At 42.0% G+C, this 17,226-nt stretch overlaps 1 protein-coding gene across 6 annotated transcripts in view; it reads left to right on the forward strand.

The window, feature by feature from the left end:
* Nucleotides 1-17,226, forward strand: part of SLC7A11 (solute carrier family 7 member 11) — a 109,660-nt gene that overhangs the window by 80,429 nt on the left and 12,005 nt on the right. For all 6 annotated transcript variants that reach the window (XR_008208444.1, XM_052690200.1, XM_052690199.1 and 3 more), the window contains 3 exons: nucleotides 15,087-15,210; nucleotides 16,384-16,487; nucleotides 16,980-17,076. Coding sequence is in view for 5 of the 6 variants with exons in the window: in XM_052690200.1 (XP_052546160.1) it covers nucleotides 15,087-15,210; nucleotides 16,384-16,487; nucleotides 16,980-17,076 (325 nt within the window). In the remaining variant the exon portion in view is untranslated. The remainder of the gene's footprint in view (nucleotides 1-15,086; nucleotides 15,211-16,383; nucleotides 16,488-16,979; nucleotides 17,077-17,226) is intronic.

Here is a 17,226-nt window from a genome sequence, read left to right on the forward strand (position 1 = left end):
GCCGTCTGTGATGGGGTTTGGTGGGAGTCACTGAATGCCCAGAATGTTTTCAACCACCTGGAGTGAAGGAGGGAAACTGTGACTGTAATTGTTGGTAGCTTGAATTAAAACAGGGAAAAGGTCAGGAGGGAATTGAGATTGGAGACCCAAATTAAAATCCAAGTGTTTTGGTTTTTTTTTTTTAATTTCAATTGTACTGAACTAGATTTTTAGATCAGGTAACGTAAGTTACCCTATAGTCTTGCAGCACAGGTGTTTGTTTCTTTGACACGGCAATTTTCAAGTGCTTCAGCAGAGTAGCTACTGTAAGTATCTCATAACAACTGAGGAATGTGAATTCAGCCCTTTAATTTTTGTTTTCCCTGTTTGAGGCTATTGAATGCAAATTTCTCCTAGCACACTTGGGTGTCCTTTGCCCTAGGGATGCAGTGTTGCCTTCCAGATAGCAGTCAACAGAGAGGAAACAGGGAGCACACCTGGAAAACAGGATGTGCCATGCAACGTGAGCCTGCAGTGGTTGACACCACACACACGAAGACTCTGGAATAGGGATCAGAGGGATAAAAGGTTTCAGTAGCAGGGATAACACACGCTGCCCATTTCACTGGGCACCTCTGCAGGCAGCTACAGGCAGTTGCTGCATGCATGCACTGCTTTCCAGAGTGTGCACATTTTCTTTGTACATTTTGTTAGGGACTGACCTCATGGGTGCTATCACCATCTATAATGCCTAGGAAAGTGTGTGTAACATGCATTCAACAAACGCTGCTATTTCTTTTTCCTTTTCTCTTGTGTGTTTCTGTTTCTTTCCCCAGCCCATCTTTATGGTGCTTTTATGAGTGCTGAGTCCTCTGGGGAAATTCCATGCCATGAAGAGGAAAAATGATCTTCGCCTGCAGTTTTCAGGCCCTGGCACCTGTGTAATTCATGGCTGCTTTCTAAACACCTCTTTAGCATTTGAACTGATTCAAGTGACTTCCAGTCTTTCTGTCCTCTGCTTCCACTTCATTAGAGCTACCTGTGACAGGTCAGGAAGTGTGAATGAGAAAAGAGACTGATGTAATCTGTGGTGTCTGTAAAGACTTCAAAGATATACCTTGATCATTAATTAAGGCAATAAGGATGTCTCATAAAATTGCAGTTGGGAAGACTAATAATTCACTATTGAATGAAGAAAGGCAAGGTCACTTGTATAATTACCTCTTCTAACATTTATATTCCTGGTACGAAATGCTCCTACTCACACAAAAGTCGAGGTGACAGCTGTGGAAATATTCAGGACTGGGAGACGTAACTTTGACAGCTTAAGCTTTGAGGTCATAATAAAGGAAAGCATAGTTGTCTTTTCTGTTCATTTGTTCTGCTTTATTTTCCTAGCGTGAGCATTTCAAACAGTCAGAGCTAACTTAGAGCGCACGGATGCCTAAGGAAGGGTGATGGGCAAAATGGAAGAAGAACAAAGATGAATGCTATGGATGTAGGGTTCAGTATTGCTGTGCTGTCTTTTAGCTGTGGATATTTATATTGAAATTAATAGTGCAATTTCTATTCACTTTCTTCTAATTGTCTCATGTACTATCCGATTCTAATCCCTTTTATGTTTTAAGAATGTAATAAAGATATTGTAAATGGTTTCAGCAATGGAATCGGAAAGGTAGTCAGCTGCTTGAGAAATGCGAAGTATTCAGCTAACATCACTGGAGGATGGAAGGAAAAAAAGAGGGTAGAAGGTGTTTGGGGAGGTCAAGGCCATACTGACACAGCTGGTGATGACTGTGCTTCTCTGGGACGCGAGAGGGGTGATGTGACCATCTTTCTGCATCAGGTACATTAAGGAAATGCTTCCTTTGCTGGATTTGCTCATGTTTACATAGATTCTGTGGCGTAAGACAAAAGCCCAACTTGAAATGACTGAAATCTCGCAGAATTTTGGAAACAGTAAAAATTTTCTGAAGATTATTTGTAGTCCTGCAAATGCATCAGCATGGAGTAATCTCTTCTGTGAGGGGGTGAAGATATTGTGACATCCTGACTTTAACAAGTGACTTCCCCTGTCAGTTTGATGCTGAGGATGTAATGTGCTGTGACCGGGCAGAGGTAAAGCTATTGCCCCTGGGGCAAATATGTGGTGGATGCTGAAGAGGCGAGCCCTCAGCCTGGCCTCTCATGCCCTGCTGAAATCTTTTGAGGAAGCAGAACTCAAGGAGCTCAGCTGGTGCTGTTGGGCCTCTCCTTGCCTTCTGGGGGCTCTTGGGTGGCACAGAGCCCCAAGAGCTTTGCTCTTTTCCCAAGAGTTTTACAAAGTTTTGGTGTCTCCGAGCGTAACAACATGGTGTGTGTCTGTATTTGCACCAGCACTGGGAGGCAGCTGCCCAGCCTGTTGCTGTGGCTGTGCTGTGTTTGCGTTGCCCCGTGTCACATTGCTGCAGTTTGCCTTCTCCAAGCCCTGGCGGCCCTCTTGGCGTGCTGATGTGATAACCTGCTGAGTGCAAGGTGTGTTTGCTTTGCTTTTTGCCTTCTCTGTTTGTTTATGTGAATCATTGTTACTGTGAATCAGCCCTGCTAGAGAAGTAAAACAAATGTTTATTCACAATCTCCCTGGGTAGTTGGCAATATTCTAATCTGCTTTAACAGCAGGCTCGTGCAATGTAACAACTAAACAGTGTAGCCTTCTGAGTTTCCACTAGCTTGCGTTTTCCTTCATTTTCCCTACTTTGGCACCCAAGATACACGCAAACCTATTGGAACATCTCCTCTCTTGCTGAGGGATGTGCAGCCCCAGACGTGCACAGCTGTGCATGTATAGGAGGATGATGGCACATGGGAACTCAGAGCTGCTGCAGAATATTCATTGCAGGAGTAAAAACCACTTGCAAGACTGATGCTGTCTTAAAGCTCTTAAGCTGTAAAACCTATTCTGTTTTACTGGAGAGATCACAACTCATGTTTAAGCTAGTGAAGGCTGTGGACTTTTGTTGGCCCTTTTTGTTTTTTTGAGGTTTTTAAGCAGGTTTGTCTTGGTGGCCTGGCTGAGTTCACCAGAGAAAGGATGGGAGGGCAGTGCATTTATGGTAGATATGAAAGTGAGTAAACTCACCCCATCAGCTAACGAGACCAAATCAAACAGTGTCTCAGTAGGAATCAGATAAACTTAAGTCTATAGACTTACAGCGTCAGCTATAGCATAGTGATGTGATTTGTTAACGTCAAACATTCCAGCCCAAACCAACAAGTGCTTTGGCTATCTAAGAGTTACTTGTTTGGGAACCAGTTTTTCATTCAGCTGTGATGATCTGCATGTTCGTTTACTAGTGCAATGCAGGAAAACCTCGATTGTGCCAGCTGATAACTGCTATCAGGTTGCACTTCAGGCTGGCAGCCGGATAAGGTAACAAAGCATACGGGCACTTGGCATGTTTCGGAGCCTGCTCTTTGATACAGAGTGTGATTTTGCAACTCTCCAACTCTCTTTTTGCTGTTGAGTACTACTCTGTAGATCACACAGATAGGAAGAAACCTGTGACCTGGACAAACAACAGTTTTTCCTGTTATTTGCAAAAGCAAGCCAACACCTGCTACCGAAGTATAATTATGTACAGCAGAGAGTGCTGGGTTAATTCAGCTTAATGGTCTGTGCCTGATACAGCTTTTCCTGGTTGCAGAATTGGAAGAATTTCTTTGTGCCCCCCTTGTTCCTCTTTCCCCTTAGTGCAGAGCCTCAGAAATGATAACATGCGGAGCCCTAAGCTGATGTTCAGCATTATGTCAGAATCAGTAGCAGCCTCTCGTATGCCATTAATGGCAACCTTTTACAAGAGCACCATCTTAAATGTCTATAGGCTGATTCCAGCAACTGAATGAAAGTGTATTTTTTCATTTGTATAAAACACAAGTTGCAGAACAGAACACAAATAAAGAAAATAACTACAAAAATATCAAAGGTATTATGTTCTTTGTTGTCCCCAGGTATAGGAGAAGTGACTTACAGAACTGCACAGTCTGTAATTACCATGTAGCATGTCATCAAGAGTATTTATCCTTTAGAACAGCCTAGTCAAAGCATCAGTAGCAATGGTATAATCGTACGTGAGAAACGATGTGTATTTCACTTACATCAGCTAGTAGAGCAACTTACCCAATGTTTATGCTGTCGTCTTTGGATGAGAAATTTAATAGGGCTGACTTATTTTTTCAACTTTAATGAGCAGTGGAATTGCTGACTTGTATTTAAGTTATACTGCAGTTGTATCGAAACAAGACCATTTGGCTTTGTGCATCTTTCCTGTAGATGAACTTCTCCCACTCTGTGATGGCAGAATTTCCATCAGAGAAGGCTGTAGGCTCCTCTTACCCAGTGAGTGTTGAGATTCATGTTCCTCTGCGTACCTCTTCCCTACATAGTTGCTGTTTTGTCTATGCTTATGGGTTTGCTGATATTTTGGGTCGCTTCCTGTGTAGCCTATATTTTGATATTTGCCTTTGTGTGCACTGGAAATTTAAATATGCAATGACATTGATGTATTATTTAAGTGAAGGAAATGGTTAACTAACATCCCATAAAGGTTTTCAATCATTTAAATTACACCATAGCCTGTATCCATGAACTGTAAACTAAGTGGATTTGTATAAGACTATAATGGCTTCAGAGGATCTGTGAAGTGAATAATCTGCATTTTACAAGTTGCACTGCTGTGGTCTATTATGTCAATCCTCATTCACTTGTAGCACTTGTTTTTGAGCAAGTGCTCTTATTTGCATCTTCACCTTGTCATTATGTTTTCTTCAGTGTAAAAAATGCAGAGTATATAATAACAGTATTTAATTTTTGAAGTATGATGGAATGAAGTGTCCCTTAGAAGGATAGTGTTGATATCATCATTTGAAAAGATCTAACAGCAGTGAAGAAACTCCCACCGTAAGTCATGAGAATGGGTAGAGAATAGCAGCACTCCAGTATGACAAGAGGTTTCACTTGCATTGGGATTATTTTAGTAAAAAAGAATCTGGCTCATCTTATCACGAAGGACAAGCACTTCTATTTTTTCACATTCACTTACTACAAAGCAACAGCAGCAACAACAAAAACAGCTGCTAAATAAGAGCAGATGAATGTAAATGTTTATCTACAAAGATCATGAAATTGCAATTCCTTAAGTGAAATTTCATTGCAGAATGAGCTTCTTGTGGATCTAAGGTGTTTTTTGTAGGCTTGTTTTTAGGTGTGAAGGCTAGAGAGGCTGGCCAGTGTTCTCTGGAGTACAAGGGCACAGGGCTTCCTGGTGGCACCATTACACAGCTTTTTAATGAGTTGATATTGAGTGAGACTAAGAGACCACATAGAAAGGTCTGAAGAAAACATCATTGCCACTTTGTTTTAAAATCTTAGCTTGAAAGAGTAGCATCTTATTGACAGAAGGTACATTGGGCAGTGTGCAATTGCAAAGATCCATTTTAAAAATATATCCTAAGCCTCACTGACCATACTGTCTGAGATCATTGAAAAAGAATAATTCTGGCTAGTTCATGTCACAGTCTGATTCGAAATACCTTGAAGGAGCTGGTTTTTCAGAACGGTTTTAATACCTTAATGTACTTTATACTTTACGTACCTTCAGTACCTTACACCTTAAATATAAGCCTTTAAGGCTTAGACTTGAGAGTCTCAGTTTGGACATAGAAAATGAAAATTCAGCTTCACCATTGATTTTGAAGATTTTGTATGCATATGCTTTTCTTCTCCTATGCATGTGATTGTAGTTCAATTATTATGAATTTTTAGTGAGAAGCAATAAAGCTAAAAAAAAATAGAAAAGTAGATATTCCCATTTGAAGTCTGATCAGTTGCCTCCGGTAACTGTACTCAGCAAAGGCACATTTCAGCTCACACTTGGATGGATTTCTCATCTGTGTCAGAACTTGGACATTTTGTGGAGTCGTTTCATTGTGCTGTCCCACATCTGGGGCCCGTCTGCTGGGCTGTCCTTAGCTGGAGCCTCGTTTCCTTACTTACTGCATAGCAAAATACCTGTCTGCTGGACAGCCCCTTCTTAGCAATGCGGTATTGTTAAGAGCTCTCCTTTTAATTTCATCTAAACCCTTCTATAGCTTCAAAATTCTAATACTGCAAGGCACCTGCAGTTGCCATTTTTCTCATTTCAGATTCCTTCAGCAAAAGAGTCTGCCTTGGTAAATGATATTTCAGTTTCCATGGTGCTGCTTATTACAAGTAGCTGCTCTTTTCATCACCGAACGGCACAATTTCCATTCATGCCGAAATATCAATGGTAACATACGGCAGCAAATTGTTCCTTCATGATCTTTGGCATTGTGGAAACTCTCCTGCTCAAAATTAAATGTCAGGGAATTCAACAAGTATGAAAAATCTGATTCTTTTCAGAGACACACATGGAGACATAAATTCCTTCCTCCACCCCTCTGTGCTCCTCAGCGTTTGTCTTCCGTTGCTCCCGTAAGGCGTCATTAATATGCTAATAGCAATGCTTCATTAGAAGTTCAGATGCCGGATGAGGGGCAGCGTTCCCTCCTGTACCCACACCAGGAGCTGGGCGACGTGCTTGGTATGCAGGCTGCTTGTCACAGGCTCTGAACCCCCGTGGTTCTTTTTCAGAACTATAGCAAACGAGCCCGCCCTTTCCCTTGCATTACTCACGGTGTAGCTTTGCCATTTACTGTTCCATAAATCAGAAACGCATGATCTCAGTATAGACAATATAAATGCATACAGAGCAAGGCAGTGCTCTGCTTTCACCCCAGCCCCGTTACCTGCAATTGCTTGGGCTCTTGTGGGAGTATGGGAAGGGTGCTGTGACAGGTGTTTTTAGTGGGAATCCAGTTGCAAGCACCATAATCTCTTTCCTGGCATTGACGTTATTGTTACTTGGTAGCTACTCCCTGCTGGTTTAACTTTCTGAGCTACAGGGCCTGGTCAGCTCATTTCCCATCTGAAAGCCTTGTTTGCACTGCTAAATCCCACTCCAGCTACTGCCAGCTCTGCCTGCTGCTCTCGGTGCTTTATGGGAAATGGTTCTGTAGGACCATAGCTCTGCAGGCTGGGAAATGTGCAGCAAACTTCAGGAGACGCCTCCTTTCTTGTTAGAAGTGATTCTGCCTGCAGAAAGTCGACCCTATTCATAAATCAGGTGCTCAGTGATTTAATAGTTTCAGACTTCCGGGACAACCTCCTGTAATAGATAAAACTACTTTTAATAGGCAATTATCTCTTGACACCCTTCTTATTACATTTATTTTAAGTCTGGCAGTGAGATATGTTTCCGTGCTGAAGAGTTAAAAGGAAGTTAGAGCTGAGATCCTGTGCTAGATAATGCAGGTTGGAGGGAGAGCCTGGAAGTGCTGCTCTGCTCCACTCCCCTTCATTTCCATATGCGATGGAATTGATACTCCCAGCCGGTGTTTTATTTTTAGCATCTCATGTCAGGTTGGTGGTTATAGCTCCCTTGCCTTCAAGCAAGCACTGTGATTTACTATTGCTTCTCATCATAACCTCCGTGACTGACAGGGCTGCAAGCACTGCCAGCAAATAGGCCTCAGAAGAGAATACAAAGCTGGAGCGTGTGAAAGAGCTGAGGTGCTCCCTTCATCTCCTGGCTGAATGTGAGCTAAGCAATACAAATAAAATCTGAGGTTTTGGGCCTCAAGTGGAGAAGGTTCCAAGCTTCCTAGAGTACTTGTAAGTTTCCGACCAGTGAGATAAACAGAGTATGTCAAAATACTGACACTTGGTAGGGAGCATGGAAGTCATTTATCAAAGTCATGATTGAGAGCCCGGTAGTGACGATACATTTGTGTTTCAATTCTCTGAGTCTAGATTTTTCTTTAAAAGACACTCTTCTGTGGAAGAGCGGCAGACGCTGTTTTAATTATGGGTCCAAGCTAAGGCACACTTTTCTTGCCATACCCTAGGTTATTGATACTGTCTCCAAAGGTGAGCACCCACCACCCGTGAAAGGTCTGGGGATCATCACTCATTCTGGGCTATGAAATGCTGAGCACAGATTCCTCAGAGATCCTGCTCAGCTGCTGCTGAGTTTTTCAGGCACCTGACTTTCCTCCAGTGCTGAGCTCCCAGGGACAAGCCTGGCCCATGCAGGGATGAGCAGGACTGACTGTTACAAGGAGAAAGAAAAGCTAGCTCAGATCCTTTGGATCCTGTAGGTCCTCCAGAAGGATGTGATTTATGGTCAAGTTACGATGCAAAATAAAAGCCAGGTCTGTTTATTTATACATCTCTCGGAAATGGTCATAAACTTTGTTCAGTGAGATTGCAAAGGGAGCAATCTAGAGACACTAGATACAGACACTCGAGGGATATACGGAGATGGTTTATCAAAGAGCTGAGTGAGAAGTCACAGGAGGATGATTTATATCTTAGGTTTTAAGTCTGTATTATTTATTTTTTAGATATATATTTCTTAAAATTCAGGCCCTGTTTTCCCTGTCACGTTAGCAGCTCTGTTTTCCTCTTTTTGTGCTTATTTCTTGGTTAAGAATTCTTAATGCTCAGTGTTAAGGAAATGTGTATAGCAAAGCAGAGCCAGTGTACCTCATACTTAGTGTTGTAATCTCAAAAGTCCTTTGCGGATTTTGCTGTCATCCTTAATACCTGCAGTGGTTTTCCTTGGAACAAATGGGAGCAATCCACTCCATTGGAAATGACGCCGGATCCTGCTTGAATGTCCAGTGTCTCCTTAGTTAGCAGTCCAAGTTTCAGATGCATCGATTCTGCTCCTCAAAGGAAGTTATTTTGTAAAAGACATTGGCTTAGCAAGTTAGGACTTGGGCCTGAATATAAACAATTTCTGCACTCTGGTGAGGTTTGGCTCACCATAGCCCCAGTGGGTACGTGATATGACTACAGGCAAGTTCAAATCTCTGTTAAAAGAGTACAGATCACACTGCTAGTGTAACAATTAGCCTTAGGCTCTCCAGGGCTGCCACCAGGTTGGCTGGTATAAGATGTTAAGGAGAACAGTGCTCTTCTGTGCAGTCGGTTCCTTTCTAGGTCTTAAGTTTTAGTCAAGAGAGTATTTATGCTAATTCACATTTTAGGAAACCCTACTGGAAGGGCTACTGAAAACATCTGAGAAGTTAATAGAATCTCCTGCCCTTCCCTGCACACTTACATCACAGTTTGACCCTTCAAAGTCAGTTGGCCATAGAAGACCCCTTTTATGAACTGTAACCAATTATAATCCAAACCTGTGAAGTCAAACACCAGGAAGAAAGCAAGTAATTAGACACAGCAGTAACCCTTTTCTTCTCTTGCAAGGTGATGGAAAGTGAGATGGGCTTTAAATGCAGACTTGATTCTTCACTCTATTATCCTGATGTCATGCTGCTGCATCTCTGCAGATGTCAGAGGTACAGAACCAGGGCATCAGAATGGAGACAGAAGCCCTTCGACTGGCACCCCAGCAACAGAAGAGAGTGCTGCTAATAGCCAGTCTCTGCTTTTTCATTTCTCCTCTGGAAAATTGCAATCAAAAGGAGATAAAGAGAAGTCACATAATTTAATAGTGGCTGCACTGCAAGCCCACTGACAGCAGTTGCAGTCTGGAACGTAAGGCTGGGGAGCAGTGAAGAGAGAGATGCAGGGATCTGCAGAGGAGAATGCTTGGTGCAATAAACAAAATAATAAAAGTTAGTTTCTGAAACCAGTCATTGCTGAGAACCACGTTAGCCTTTACAGATGCATGGACTCAAGAAGTGCTGTGATGATCCCATACTTTCTGCCTCTATATTCCTACCTTTGATTCTGTGCTGGGAGGTGGTCTCTATTTATGTTCTCCATCTTCCTTTTACTCCATTTCTTGTAACTGATGGGTGTAAGGTGGTAATTTTCCCCCACACCGATGTGTTGAGAAGCATTTGATCCCTTCAGTGTGACAGGATATCTTGTAGGCACTGCTTTTAACATGAAAAGGCAAGTAAGCGTGTGTCAGAACCTACTGCTGCATTGCCCAGGATTCAGGGTTGCCTTTGTTCACAGTCACCTGTGAATGCTTGGAGATGTAGGTCAGTGCTGATACACAGTATTTACTAAGTTTGTATGCTTTCTTCTCTTGCAGTGAAGTCCTGGGTTCTCTTTGCTGCCTTCTGTACCATATGAGGTTGTTTTTTTTCCAGTATCGAGATGTACTTGTGACTTATTCCTCCAAGCTTTGGCCCTGTGGACTGTGCGATGGATGATTAGATTTTAGGAGTGCCAAAATCTGGAAGCAGTTCATTTGGAAAATTGCTTAACAGATTGCAAATGGTGAATAAATTATTGCACAAGGGAACTTTTGAGAAGGATCTTGAAATTCCCGTGGTTGTAAATTTCTGCAGAATATATACGATCGCGCTTGCGAAAACCAAATCCTCTCTTGGAAACCGTGAGAAAGAATTGAGAGTTCTCCACTCTCCTTCTTTTAAATTAAAATACAACAAAAATTCACAATTAACACAAGGCAGTAAAGATGTGATTGATCAAATCTAACTTTACCAGCAATTTTTGCATTTGTCTAGACCCTCTTACTTATGTTTCTTGACCGGGTCCCATAATGCAGTTTTTTTTTCTAGGGCAGCCGCCTCAAACCAAGCATTTGTAAAACTCAGATTTAAAGTACATGCAGGAGAATGATTTCGTCATGGCCTCTAAACAGCACAGGATGTGGTGACAGTGTATTTGGTACTTGTGACCTCAGCTGAATCTGTGGGGTATATTTTGGTGGTGTGCTTGTCGTTTCATAGAAAGATCAGTCTGCAGTGGTCACAGCTCTTAGCACTTACTGTTTGTTCTTATAAAATTTGTCATTAAGCTGAGCTATGAGCTGTAAACTTCTGGGAATGTTCCTCAGCTGATTTATTGACATTGTTCTTCTTATCCCCAGGTTCTCACTTTCGATTTCTTTCTTTTTTTCCCCCCCACCTTTTATTTTCTTTCTTCTCTTTTTTTTTTTCCTTCTTACTCAATCTTCTCTGTGCATTTCTCTCGAAAATATGTGTGTGAGGTGGTGTGGTGTCAGAGCAGATTATCAGAAGATCTATGGTTCTGCAGCACCTGGGGTCAAACCCAAACCGCAGAGGATATCCTGATTGACTGAACCTGTGCCCCGGCTCTGGGACCCTTTCAGACTTGAGAAGGAGAGAATTTATTTCCAGGCCATAGAGCAGAGCTCAGCAGAACACAGCAATGCATTTCAGCCCCTCACAGTCACAGGTGGGACTGGCTGTTTTGCTAATGCTAGATTTCTTTGTGGCCGTGGACACCCCTGTGACTTGTGTTCTAGAGAGCAAAAGGTAGATGTGACTTGGGCTTAAGCTATCATGATCCTTCGTTTACTTTGTAGATAAGGTAGGAAGGGAAGCTTTGCACTGAACAGTAGCTAGGGGTGGTGAATCTGAAAATGCATAGAGATTCAATTCAGTTTTAATTACCATTTAGAAACTTCCTTCACTGTCTCAATCTCATCAGATTTGAAAAATACTTGTAGCGATATTGTCAGTATTTTCCCAGCTCAGGTCTCCCCAGAATTCCTTCCTTTTGATGCTGATTTTCTTTGAAGAAAAGCAGAGAAGCAGCCTAACTGAACGCCATCTTGGTGGTAACGCACAGGCCAGTTCCAAGGCATCCACACTTAGAGCTGTACTCAGAAAAGCAGCTACCTTGAGAATGATTTCTCTTGATTTTGAAATGCACTGAGATTTTACTCTGAGATGAAATGCAAAAGGAAAACGCTGCCCTGCAGTAACCAGCGACAACTTCAGTGCAAGTTCAAGTCCTGGGTCAGCTTTATACAAAACAAATATGTCAGTCTTCCATGTCTGAGCATAATGCTGTGGTTTTTAAGCCATAGGCCGTCCTGAGGTCTGTCTGGGTTGGACAAGAATTTGTCTTGGCTCTAAGACTTTTTTTCCAAAGAAATGTCATACTGAAATGGTTAGGTTTCCTGTCAAAAGTTTTAGCTTCAATGAATGAAAAATGTCATTCAAAAGTGAGAAATACTTTCTTCCTTGAATTTTCTGACTCGCTCTGCTCCAAAACGGTGTCTAGCATGTGGCAGTTATGAATTCACAGTGTATCAGAAACGTGACTTACTGGCTTGCTAACACCTTTTGTTGTGTTTGGTTCATAGGACAGAGAACTGAAAAGGTGAAATCTACGTTGTTAGAGGTAATTTAATGGAGAATAGACTTGGGTCTTGTTTTTCCTGATTTGGAGAGAGTGCCTAGGAAAGCAGATAAAATACTAGGAAACCAATAAAGTGATCTTCTAATGGCATTACAGTTTTTACCTCAGTTTGGTGCCTGTAGTTGATAGCAGTGAATTTGATGATACCCTGCTACAGATTGGGAACTGCCTCTTGAATTGGAAGGATAGGAAAGGCACGATCAAAACTCTCACTTAGCACAATGCTGAGGGTTCGCACCTCTCTCTGTGTCTTCAGATGAATCAAGAACCAAGTGTAAATCTGAAGTGTCACTGAGAAGCAAGCCATGCTATGTGCCTCACCCCTGAAGTCCTGCATGTGGCCTTTAACTTTCTTGAAATCTGTCATGGGGGCCAGCTGTGTGCAAATGTGCTGCATCCCTCCCACAGGCACTCATGCTGAGGGACAAATGGAACCACAACCTGAGCGTGCTTTGCTCAGAAACTTGCAAGCTGCAACACTCTCTGTGCTCCTCCAGGTGTGAGTTGGGATCTCTGAGCTTCTTAATGAGCTGACTACAGGCTTGTTTGGTTATTTTGCTGTACTTTCTCTTTTTTTTTTTTTTTTTTTTAATTAGTGGATTTTTTTGTTGCTGTGGTTACTGTCAGCATGGGGTAATGCTCCTCAGTATTGCAGGCTGTGGAATGGGAATGTTCACATTTGGCAGCAAGTGGCTTTTTTGCACTTAAGTTTTGAGGTGCCATTTTATTTTAGAGGAAACGAGACTGGGATTTAAGTCAGAAGAACATATGGCAACTAGATTTTGAGAATGGATAGAATGGACAAAGATAGTTTCTGAAGTTTGACACAGTGTGCTTCAGTAATTCAAACGGTATTTGTGAAAACAGTGCAAGTTTGCTGTTTTTGGTTAGAAGCACTTTCTAAAGCTGGAGTGAGTGCTAACTTATTCAGCAGCACCATGGTTGAAGCATTTGTCTGTGGAGCATAAGATAGCACTAAAATGTATTTTTTGAGAGGGCTTCAAACCATGTATTCCTACCTTGAATCAGGTAGTCAACAGATTTAATTTATACTAACATTGATTTAGAAACATAACCAAGCTGGCTGCAGAATATCTGGCAAAAAGTTTGCACAGCTGTGTTACAAACACACGGTTCTGTGGTATTTCTTGAGTTGGTAACTCAGTGTTTTTTTCTGGCAATAAAGCACTTGTATTCTGGTCTGCCAGCTTGCTATAGCTCTTGTATTCTGGTCTTTGCCATGACCTACTCCATCATTAATAAACATATGTTATAAACTGATTCTTTCCAGCTTCTTTACCTGAGAGCATGGGCCTGAGGTGGCACTGATATCAGGTCTGCTCAGATTTGATACTGCAGTACAGCGTGATCTTGTGTATCTGGGTCAGCTACAGGGCTTTGCACAGTGATTGCTGAGGTGGGCATGATGTGCAACTGTGATGCTACCCCGCTTTATTTATATATTCAGTTTAGAGCTTCTTTTCCAGCTTTATTCAGGCATACTAATGGCAAAGATTTCTCTGAGAAGTAAGGACTAGGAGTGAAGAGGATCATTAAATTTTGACCCTGCTGTGTTTCTTTAGGGAAAAATATGTGAAAATAATGCATCTTAGTATTGGCTTTCAAACTGCCTTCTCCTTTAGTAAATACACCAATCCTTGTGCGCTGTACCTGTGGTCTCTTCTGGTACACCACAATTCCCACTTCTCTCTCTTCCTGCTTCTGGATGGTCGGGTGGCCTTTACAGCAAAGCTTGCTAGTTGTAGCAGCCCTGATATCTCTTCTACCTCTTGGAATAGGTAGCCAAAGTGACTGGCTGTGAGGCAGCAGCTCTCAGCTCAGCTCTGGGGAAGTGCGTGTACTCGGTCTTTCAAGCTGCACCCCGTGGCCTTGGAAGCAAAAGACCTGGTGTTGGTTCCTGATCTGAATCTCTTATTGGTTTTGTGTAGGTATCATCTCAGCCTAGAGATGGCATTAAATGGAAAGAAACTTGAGTATGCTTGAAACATCTAGTCTGTCCTCCTAAGCTGATCATTTGCTTACAGTGAGCTTTGGATCCATGTACCTTGCTCATGCCTCTATTTTTCTTCTTTAAAACAGAAATATTTCTGCTTGTTTATTTTGCTGAATGGGAGGATGTACTCTGTACTGGCTTGAATTTATTATTTGTGTTACTGGTTGATTGTTTTGTTTTTGTTTTTTTGCTAAAATGTCAGAGGTTTTGTGCTGATCAATACCAATTTGTGCCATTCCTATTTCTGTACCTCACTCTACTGTCACGTATCCCTGAAAAAATGACGGGGAGAACAGAGGTGTGTGAGGGGTGCAAGGGAAGAAGGGTGCATGGAGAGGTGAGGGCAGATCTGCTAAATGTCTTGGCATGCAGGGGAAGGTATCAAACCACCCCCGAGTGCGTTGCCAGATTTGGAAAGTAATGCCCACCTTGAGCACCTGTTGGAAATGGCACTGCAATTGCCCTCTTGACAGGCAAAGTGCTGCGTCACCCTGTCCATGTCATCCATGCTATAGCTGGTTCCAACATTAAGACTTGCTGCTTTACTATTGGGCTCAGTCTGCCATGAAAATGTGCCATGAGTCTTGTATGGGAGATATGGAACCATGACTTTTTGGGATCCCCAAAGGATTCCTCCCTCAGAAAGGTGTCCCACCTCTTTGTTATTAAACTATTTACTTTGTCTAGAGGTTTTGTTTGGATGTGTTATTTTCACTGGTAGTTTCTAATTATGGTACTGCAGGATCACCAAAAATGCACTCACCATCATTAGTGGCTGCTTCTTACGGTTTTTTTTTTCTGTTTCATGTTCAGGGCACAGTAACCAGATTGCAAAATAATGAGCTACCTTATGTATTTCAGAAACATACCCCTCGCAATATGCATCTCAATGATAATCGTCACAGTTGGCTATGTGTTAACAAACGTGGCTTATTTCACTACAATCAGTGCTGGGGAATTGCTGCTTTCAAAAGCTGTAGCAGTGGTAAGTTACAGACGAAAGGTACAAAGCTACATCTCTGCTGCAGTTGTGTTTGTCCATATATTCTTATTTCCAAGGGGAAAAAGGTTGGGTGGGACACATAGCAATCATGCTTTGTATGGTTCCTCTGTTACACAGTAGAGTAGCAACCAGGCAAACTTTCATTTTTGTCTGTTGAGTGGGATTGCATTGAAGGTCACAGCATATGTAATAGTAATGTTAGACCATGTCTTTTTACTTGATGTAACAAGGTCAATAGGACTTGAATTGTCCAGTATGTACTTAACTATAAAATATTTTACTAAATCATGGGTTGAACCCCTGGGAAGCAGAAAATACAGATGCTTGAAAAGAAAGTGGGGGGTCCAGCCTATTTTGTGTAGCAGGAAGCAGTAACGCAGTCTCTGCACATCGTGTATCGTGGGTACTTAGTAAGGGGGGTGCTGTGAATCCTGGAACTTATTTGGAAAGGAGCTGCAAGGTACCTGGCTTGGAAATACTGCTGTGATTGGTCTTGTTGAATTGTGATGATGACACTGATTTTTATAGATGATATTGGACTCGCATTGAGGAAATAAAAATTTCCATTGACTTTGCAGTAGTGACACAGCCTGTGACTTTTTCAATTGATGTGTCATTTAAAAAATGGCCAATTCAGTAGTCCTGGGAGATTTAGGGAAAAAAAACCAAACCAAAAAACCAACTTTTTGCAGATCTCCAGAAAATTGTGCAGGTCTCCTGTGGTTCCCTAGACACTTTCAGGCTCTTTCAGTGACCTTGGACAACAAAGTGTGACCGGGTGGAATGCAGTGTTGAGTAGCATCAACTAAAGAAAATAAAGGCTGTGGAAAGAAATACCAGCTATGCAGATCAGAATCTGAACTGTTCAGAGTGAGTCTTTTTGGAGGCAAAGTCAAGGCCTGATTCCACCTCGACAGCTCTGCCTCAGCTGGAGCCCTGCCAGGGACAGTCAGAAGTAAGAGTGGAAGACCTCATCTGCAGCAGTCTTGAATTGGAGAGGGAGGAATCACAAATGCACGGCACGTGTTTCAATGAGGGAAGCAAAGAGGGTTATAAATAAAATTGAAATGCTTATTAATAATTTGTTAATAAAGTAAAATTGCTTTCATGTTTTCTGAGGGAAAAGTCATGGTATGTTTTTCTCTCCTCCAACAGACCTTTGCTGAACGATTAATGGGAAGCTTTTCTTTAGCTGTACCAGTGTTTGTTGCTCTCTCCTGCTTTGGATCTATGAATGGTGGCATTTTTGCAGTCTCCAGGTAAGTATATGTTAATATTACTGGAAGTGAAAGGCATATATTGAAAATAAGAAAGCAAGTAGAAGGAAGAAAAGGCTTTATTCCTCTCGTAGCAAATTGAAAATGACTGAAAAGTTTATAAAGTGTGTTTTTTCTGCCCTCGCTTTTCTCCTGTTGAGTTTAGTATCATTGCTAAAACCCTTTGAACAGTTTGGAAACGGATCCCTTTGAGTGTAGCACTTCATTAATGGCTGTTTTGTTTCATGTGAAGGAGGTAAATTGGAGGGAAAACACTAACTACTTCTAAACACCGATCATAGTATAAGATAATGGGGGGACACAAACAGAGATTACTTTGATTTCTGCTTATGGGCCTCTCCTGCTACTCTTTTCATTCTGAGCACCTCAAACGAGCCTAAGAAGTGCTGCTGTGTTGTGTGACTTTCATGAGCTGCTTTGCCTTCTCACAGTAATGAGCACATTTAAAGTCTGTCCACATTTATTTCCCACCAGGATGTTCTTCGTTGCCTCCCGTGAGGGTCACCTTCCGGAAATTCTCTCCATGATTCATGTCCGCAAGCACACTCCTCTGCCAGCTGTCATTGTTTTGGTAAATCATACAAACAAATGTTCCTGCACAAGAATTCATATTATGGGCTTGCTCTGGAGGATTCAAACAGAATTTGGGCACTGCTTGAGTCTCATTTATTGATGTATATGCGGGCTTTGGGCAGGGCGGAGGACAGTAAAGAGAAGAATG

The sequence above is a fragment of the Tympanuchus pallidicinctus genome, unplaced genomic scaffold, assembly GCF_026119805.1.
Source record: "Tympanuchus pallidicinctus isolate F22 unplaced genomic scaffold, pur_lepc_1.0 scaffold26, whole genome shotgun sequence".
Lineage (NCBI taxonomy): Eukaryota > Metazoa > Chordata > Aves > Galliformes > Phasianidae > Tympanuchus > Tympanuchus pallidicinctus.